The 8799-nt window shown below is 39.2% G+C and overlaps 1 protein-coding gene across 1 annotated transcript; it reads right to left on the bottom strand.

The window, feature by feature from the left end:
• Positions 1-522: 522 nt before the first annotated feature.
• Positions 523-8474, bottom strand: LOC134666828 (retinal rod rhodopsin-sensitive cGMP 3',5'-cyclic phosphodiesterase subunit delta). Its single transcript, XM_063524146.1, has 5 exons — positions 8272-8474; positions 7114-7145; positions 3977-4128; positions 1705-1841; positions 523-683 (listed from the first exon to the last, which is right to left on the bottom strand). The coding sequence occupies exons 1-5, from the start codon at positions 8340-8342 to the stop codon at positions 602-604; spliced, it is 474 nt and encodes a 157-aa protein (XP_063380216.1). The 5' UTR covers positions 8343-8474; the 3' UTR covers positions 523-601.
• Between the last annotated feature and the right edge of the window lie 325 nt (positions 8475-8799).

Genomic DNA, 8799 nt, shown 5'->3' with positions numbered 1-8799 from the left:
CAAAAAATGGTCTCATTAGACGAAAACATATGCATCGAGGCTCGTAGTATGAATTTTCTCAGATGATTTTTCAGTTCGGGTTCGGGTGCTAATCCGTTAAACAAAAGCCTTTGTTTCTTTTAAGAGCGGTCTACAGCTCGTGCCAAAGCAACCATGTCGTTTAAAAAGCAACTATCGTGATAGTATTAAGGTTCAAATTCATATGACAGCTTGTTCAGAGAACAAATAAGGTGGTCTTGTTTTTTGAGATAACAAAAACGTGTTATCTCCGAATGGGCTGATTCAAGAATTTTAACCATAAAATTAGAATGATAAATTTGCTTTTTAAATGGGTTTGTTCCCGTTACTTACGTCGGGGCTATTAGCAGTAAGCATTGTAACCACTGCATAAAGGAAACAATATCTTTTGTTTAACAGATTAGGGTCCGAGCCCGAAAAATTCACCTGAGATTATTCATACTATACCATCAGCCGTAAAAGTGCATGGCAACAATTTTGTACAATAATTAAGAGTCCAAATGGTTCTAAATACAATAAAAATAAATTATATTAACAAACAATAAATAAATGCACAGTACAAGTATATTAAAAGTAAATGCACCTAAACGTAGAACAGGCGGACTCTAGACGTGGTGAGCAGGAGGTCACCGTCGAAGAATTTCGTCTCTATCACCACGTTGCCACTGAAAAAAAAACATGTTTAAACTAGTTTCATTACAGAGATGTGACTTATTTGAAATACTTGTATTTAAAATGCAAATACAAAATGCAAAATACCTATTTTGTATTTTGTATTTAAATACCTTTTGAAGAAAACTATTTTGTATTTTATTTGAAATAGTTTTTGGGACCTATTTTCTATTTTCAAAATACAAAATACTTTATAGTAGGTAGGTAATGTAGGTAGGAGTTACAATCTCTTCTGATGTTACAATCCTGGCAACTCTCTCATTCTTTTAACATGGAACTGTTGAATCTGTTTAGTAACGTCGCACATGACCACAAGCGTAGCGAGTGGTTAAAAAAGTGAAATCTTGAGTGTTGCGAGGGTTTCAAGGCACGAGAGGAGAAGAAACTTTTCTGCCCTGGTGAAACACAAACGAGACGTTTTCATCACACTAACGAGAGGCATTATACTAGCTGTAAAACATTACAAATTAATGCTTTAAAAGTTGGCCGTTAAAAACCATCATCCATACCGGTCTACATCCTACCGGTTAATATGAGCAAACAATTAGAAATTTGCACTTTAGATAGAGGATTGATTTTAAAGAATAAAGAGTCTTTTCAACTCGGAAATTCCGAGTAAGGGGTCATCCATTAATTACATCACACGTTTAAGGGAGGGGGTCAAGAAAATGTGACATATTGTGACATGGGGGAGGGGGAGCTTTGTTACGTCACTTTAACTTCATCGGAAACCGAAAATGTATTTAAATTATTTTATTCGCTGTACATTAAAATAACAAGTTTTTAAAACGATAATCGTTTTATTTCGTTTAATTTTCTTTCCTAAGCAGTTTTGGGTTATAAAATTACTAATATTTATCTCGTCAAAAATATTTTGAAAAAATATTAATAATACTTAGTACTTACTTAATTCGATTTGGCGATTTCGTAGAAAAAATGTGACGTCCGTTTGTGTAATTAAATACGCGTGAGCATTATCTGCGCAAGCACAGATTATATAAAAAAAAAGCTTACTTGAGCACGTTGGCGGGCATCATCTGCGACTCGGGCGCGGACTCGATGACGGACTGCCACGTGTTGGTCGAGTTGGGGATCACGTAGCCGAACTCGAAGAACCACTCCTCCAGGCACCGCCCTTTGAATAGCACTTTCTGGAAATATACACATTTTATTCAGTCGCCAAACAATGTATTCAAAATCAACATAAAAACAATGTAATGTTTCATCTACCCTGAGGGTTAGGGTTAAGCCAGTTGGCTTAAGGAGCCATTTGAGGGTGAATTTGTTTACTTTTATTTAAATACCTAAAGATACCCCAATCCGCATTAGGCTAGCGTGGGGACTATAGCCCAAGCCCTCTCGCGCACGAGAGGAGGCCTGTGCTCAGCAGTGGGACGTAAATAGGCTGAAATGATGATGATGACGATGACCTAAAGACACTAGTGTCCGACCGAAACATGTTTTTTTGCCGAAACCGAAACCGAAACCGAATGTTCGGCTTTGGCTCTAGTTTCGGCCGAAACCGAAACCGAAACCGAAACTTTTGTAGACTTGTTAAAATCGTTGAAAAAATGTCATAAAACCCCTTTTATACTCATATTATGGGGCTGTCAACACCCAATATCCTTGAGACCTTTTCCAGCAGTTTTTTAAGACCAAGATAATTCTGCAAAGATTTTGATAACACACGCACACGCAGTGCAAGTGTTATTTTAAACGTCAAAACTTCTATGAAATTATGACGTATAAATAACATTTGCACTAGTTGCACTGCGTATGCTATCAAAATCATTGCAGAATTTTCTTGGTCTAACTCTATTCATTCACCAGTCAAGTTAACATGTAGACACAGGGTCAACCAAAAAACCAACCAAAAACGCGAGCGCGAAATTTTTTGTTGACAATATCGCAAGGCCGGGTACCAATCTTCACCTGGGCCTAAAAGTCCGAAGTGCCCCAGTGAGGCGAACTTTCATGCGAAGTCAAAGCCGTGCTTCAGGCTTCAGGGTAAGTAGTTGAGCACAGACTCCAACCAATGTCCATTGTATTAAAAAGCGAGACCGGAGGCCGAGCATGGCGCAGCGAGGCCAAAGGCTAAGCTGAAGTAGAGGACATGTGGAACACAAACCAATAGTAAATTGAGGTAAAATCACTCATTCACTCCGAAACAATTAGACAGTGTGTGCGTTATAGGTATTGACAGCCTCTTAAGACTGCGTCGACCGTCCAGTGGCGCCCTCATTAGTGGAATTGTGTTTTATAATAAATAAACCAGTTAATTTCTGTACCTATACATGAATCAGTATAATATGTAGGTATTAATATTGTTGTCCTACTTATTCCTCAACTTTTGGTCTTATTCCGAAGTACCATTTCGTACGTTTCGGCCCGGCCGAAAGGTTCGGCCGTTTTTTGGCCGAAACCGAAACTACAGCCGAAACATGATTTTTTGGCCGAAACTGGCCGAAACCGAAACCGAAACCGAACCTTCGGTCGGACACTAAAAGACACAGAGTTGACAGAGTATAGGCAGGCGTGGCTCAATCCGCGATTTCGTCGCTTTGCTACAGGTAGCTAAAAGTACATCCGTTCCACTCCAATTTTGGTGGCTAGCCATAAGCCGCGGGTGACGCTGTCGCCACTTAAACTGCAAAACGTAATTCAAGACCAAAAAAAGTAAGAAATGTTGCCACTTTTTTACTAGCGCGTCTTGTATTTATGTAAAAATAAGTAAATAAAAGTACTTTTTTGAATCGTAGGAGAAAAATTACTAATAAATAAATTATCTTAGCGTGATTATTTATCAAAAGGAATTTACTGTTTTACAAACAAATTATTGCAGTGGCAACATTGTCTTACTTTTTTTGGTCTTGAATTACGTTTTGCAGTATAGCTGCCATATCTGTCCTGATCGTAACAGACGCGTTTTGTTAAGCCCCCTCCAGACTATGCGCGTGAATCGCGGGCGAAGCCGCGAACGCGAGTGTGGAGTCGATTTCGCTGTCTGCGAAAATCGACGCCACACTCGCGTTCGCGGCTTCGCGCCGCGATTCGCGCACGAGTGTGGAGGAGGCTTTAGAAAGTGAGTCTTCTGTACCTAATATTATTTATTCTGTGCCTCGGGTAAGCCACGTCTACATACACAGACCAAGCTGCTTCGCGCGGCAATTTCCTCGCGAGGCGGCTCGTGTGGACCCTATTTAAATAATTTATGGGCATTACCATAGACCTTAGGAGCTGGTTGTTATAAATGTTATAATACTTGTAATGTACTAATGTAACAAACCTGTTCTAGCCGGAACCTCTCCAAAGCCTCGACGGAGCTGAAGTTCATCTCTCGCGACACCACTCGGCACTTCAAGATGCGCTTCGGCACCCTGGCCTCGTGCTCCACATTTGGGTTTGACATGTCTTCGTTGTACTGCCACATTATTTTCCCTGAAAATTGTTGTGAATAAAAGTGTTTTAGGTCTTTTTAAAGATGGCCGATGGGGTCGAAAAGTGCTGGAGTGGAGACCACGGGCTAGCAAGCGCAGCGTAGGACGTCCAGTGATGGACAGACGACTTTATTAAGGTCGCCGGAAGACGCTGGATGCGGGTCGCTTCCAACCGGCACGTATGGAGGTCCATGGGAAGGCCTATGTTCAGCAATGTGTACGACATGGCTGAGATGATGATGATGATGAGGTCTTTTTGTAGCTTAGTAAATTGCTCAAGGGTAAACTGGAAGAGACCCTTGTGAGGGACAAGTTCGCCTTTATGCTAATGATGTGTGTTCTTTCATGTTTTATGTTTCTTTTTGTACAATAAAGTATTTTACTACTACTACTAAAATCACTTTAAAAATTAAAATTTCGCATTTGATTTGATTTTGAGTAGTTCCTATTTAGATGAAGTGGTGGCTCCGTGAGCTCGGCGTCGGCGAAAGCTGGCGTGATGCCGCTCCGGACCGGGCAAAGTGGCGTGCTCTTGTGTTGGAGGCCAAGACTCATATAGGGTCATCGAGCCAGCCAAGTTAGTAAGTAAGTTACTATGGCCTTGGTTACATCTGAACAGTCTAAAAGTTCACTTTATGGCTCCTCTACACGATGGGCCAGCGCCCGCCACCTTCAAGGGACGCAGCCATGCGTTAGAATGAGGTAGCAATATCACTTGCTCCAACGCATAAATGCGTCCCTTGGAGTGGCCGGCGCTGGGCCATCGAGTAGAGGAGCCATTAGAGCCTTTCCGTAAAACCCAAGTGATCGCGTGGCGAGCACTTTGCCATTTTTGCCGACCATACTTAACGTGATTTTTTGTTTAAAAGAATTAGATCAATTTGAAACATTTTTATGGAATAAAATAAATCAAATCCTATTGAAAAACTGATTTGCAAGACCGAAGTGATCCCATAAGTGTTCCGTAAACAAAGTTTTGTACGGAACACTAAAAAGTACTATAGTTTTACACCTAGTAGTACAAGAATAAATGACCTCGACGATTGACATATCAAATTCTAAATAGAGGTTGGATGCTAAGTAATAATTTAGAAGGCAGTGGGAAGTTCTAAAGGTTATTGTTTCTAATGACAAGCTATTTATAATGCAATCAATGAAAATAATAGCTCACCCAAAGGGGGGTGACACTAAAATAGATAGAGGGGGTGTCAAGGTCGCTTTTTTTAACTAACTTAATTGACTAGCTGTTGTGGCTCAGCGATCCAAAGAGAATCTTGACCTCTGAAACGAGACTGTGCCGCCTAATCCTGCGCAACTTCCTGCCAATTACTGAGGGCCTACCGCGAGCACGTTCCACGTGTTGCATCCCTGTCACACTTAGGTACGAATTTACAAGTGCGACAGACAGGCAACACGTCGAACGTGGTCCGCGGTAGGCCCTCTGACACGAAGATGAAGCAGAGCCACCGTCAAACTGTCTTCCCAGCGATACCTGGGCCGACCCACCGGACGGCCACCAGTCCATCTGCCCTTTTTTAGTTTTTCCTAAATAACTCGTAAACGGTGGCCCATAACAAAAATATTCCTATACATAAGTTATCTACATAAGGCCTGATTCGAAACAAATTTGACAAATTCAGAGTGATTTTTCTTGGATATTTTCTAGCTTACTTTATATATACACTACGACATTATAATTATCAGAATCACAAAATTATTATACCAAAAAAATTTTTTTTTATCAATTCTAAGATGATCAAAAAAATCAAATAAACGCCGCCGTCTTTTTAATTAGGCGCCAAATTGCTGTCAAAAACTTGATAAGTATGGAAGAAACTTGCACATAACTAATTTCCAACATAACCTGTTACCTAATATTATACCAATACTGAAAGGTAATTTCATTGCAATATCCATGAAACAATGAGGATCTAGACATATCTTCAAATATCTGGCGTATCAGGAATTTCGTCGATGTGGTGTCAGTTACCGCGGGCATTGGTTACTTTTCGACTGAGAAATCGACACCAACATCACTAAAAGAAACGGTTCGCAGCTTTAGTTTAATAATGCGGATTTCCAATATTACTTTGATAATATTTGGAGATGATCCACGATGTTTATGAGGCAATCAGCATGCTTAAGCCAGTACCCTCGAAATCGGACCAAAAAACTTGATTCAACAAAGTCCCACAGTATTGACCTATTGAACGGTATGGAGTGGAGTGTCCAAGGAATTAGTTCGTTAAAACAACAAAAACTATATGCAATATAATATTTCAAAATAAACATTGTTCTTGATAGGACTCAAACTAAGAAACTGTCAAAAAACACTGTCGGATGTATGATGGAGGGCATACAACAAAACTAACGACAGGAGCGGGAAGAAATGGAAAATGATGAATTTACTTATAAATAACAATTTTTAAACAAATTTTCAATAAATTATGGAAAAACAAATCTTGATTCAGCTAGCTTCAGTACCATTAATAGGGTTTTCAATTTGGCAGATTGAATTCGAATCAGGCCTTAAAATATTCTACAAAAATTATTCTATACACTTTTTCGCTAGGATCAAAATTTCACCCATCAGTACTTGTATTTTGTTGTTTAAAAAACCATCCCCTACAAATATGCCAAAATTTTCTCAGAGTCTGTGCGGAAAGAGAAGTCATGGAATATATCGTCGGGTGACAAGCAAAAGTCACTAACTAACACCATTGAAATTATTGGACAATAAACCGTATTACAAGTGTAATAAAGTGCATTGTTACTTTATTTTTTTGATAGTACTTAGTGACTTTTGCTTGTCATCCGACGATATGGAATGTATATATAGCGCCCAATACATTCCACGACTCTTCTCTTTCTGAACAGACTCTAGTAATGCTCTTGCATTAATTATTTTTCCTATTTGTCAGTTTTTGTTTTTCGTTTGGTGGGCTAGAAAATATCAATAGAGAATTCCTTAAAAATGTGTACATACCCGAGTCTGCATCACGGAGATTCATCCAGTTACTGTTATAACGCTTATTAAAGAAATTTTATATACAGCAAATTCATGATATGGGTTGTGTGTTTTCCGGCTGAAGCATGAATAATGACTACCAGTTACCAATGCGAATGCAATGTGTGCCTGAGTAGGGTTGCCATACGTCCGGATTTGTCCGGACATATCCGGATTTTTGACCCTTTGTCCGGATTGCGGCCGGACTTGGCATGTGTCCGGATTTTTAGGAATGACCTTATAAAAATAAAATGCGCCCAGGGAGGGGGCTACGGGATCGGGCGAAGGGAAAGAGAAAAGTAGATCCACGATACAGTACACCACAGACAGCAGCGCGCCGCCGGGGCGTTGTTCAAGCTATGCCAAATCTCTGCTACATGAAATGTCCGGATTTTTAGGGTGATGTCCGGATTTTTATCAGGACATTTAATTCTTCCATATGGCAACCCTATGCCTGAGGGCTTACCATGAACCACGTTCGACATGTTGCCTCTCTGTCGCACTTGTAAATTCGTATGCAACACGTCGAACATGGTTTGCGGTAGGCCCTCTGCTCCATGCACCTGCGCCACCTAGCAGACAACTTATAAAGAGTTCTTATGGTGCTCAATGTAGCTATGTGCTAATCAATACAAATCGCTACACATTATAAAACGCCACATCTGTCACGATAAACTTGAAAACTACTGAACGGATTTTCATATGGTTTTCACCTATCAATAGATAATTCTTGAGAAAGGTTTAGCTGTATAATTTGTTAACCCGTGGGAAGCGGGGGTGGGTCAGTAGTTATATTATAAAACAAGTTCCTTTTATTATAAAATTATATATACAATATATGTAATAGTATTTTTTTTTCTAGCTTACTCCCTGCAATGTCATAGTATTAAATGATGATTAATAATACTATGAAATTGATGAAACGTGTCACTTTGTTCATTCATTTTAATCAGAAAAATATCACATGAACAACAAAGTTTAATTCAATATTTTTCTATTAAGAAACTGGTTTTATCACTCACTTATTAATTCACCCTATAGATATTATAAAATTTAAATTTAGCTAATACTAAAATTAGTATTTATTATTAACTTCACATGAAATATATGATATAGCACATTGATATAAAAGGATACACTTGAAAGCCTTTCATAATGGTTTCCACTCGGTCCTGTCGCGCCTCCTCCGCTGGCAATACCTCCGTCATCTTTATTTATCCAAAATACTACCCGTTTGCGATTTGATAAGCTTAAATATCTATCGATTTCTTGTAATTGTGGAAGGAATAATTGTATAAGTTTATATTTCACAACATTGGTGACATTTTTTGACAATTTTGACAGATTGGTGGTGACGGATTTATCTGGATTTATCACAGATACGGAAATCTTGGCCCTATAAAGGCGACATCTGTGGCCTATTTTATAAAGCTACAAGTTACAATTTACAAGCGGAAGTCTCGTTCTAACACATAGAGTTAGAAAGAGACTTCCGCTTGTAAATTGTAACTTGTAGCTTTATAAAATGGGCCACTGGTTTTTGCTACTTACTACTACGCAATTATCTTAAAGTTCGCCAGAGATTTACTATGGCACACTTGATCTTACAAAAGCGGACAGACTATAACGGAAGAGTAAAATACTTTTTTGCGACCTTCCAATTGC

The sequence above is a fragment of the Cydia fagiglandana genome, chromosome 8 (assembly GCF_963556715.1).
Source record: "Cydia fagiglandana chromosome 8, ilCydFagi1.1, whole genome shotgun sequence".
In the NCBI taxonomy this organism is placed as follows: domain Eukaryota; kingdom Metazoa; phylum Arthropoda; class Insecta; order Lepidoptera; family Tortricidae; genus Cydia; species Cydia fagiglandana.
The sequence above is the reverse complement of the archived record's forward strand: the minus strand, read 5'-3'. Positions and strand labels throughout refer to the sequence as shown.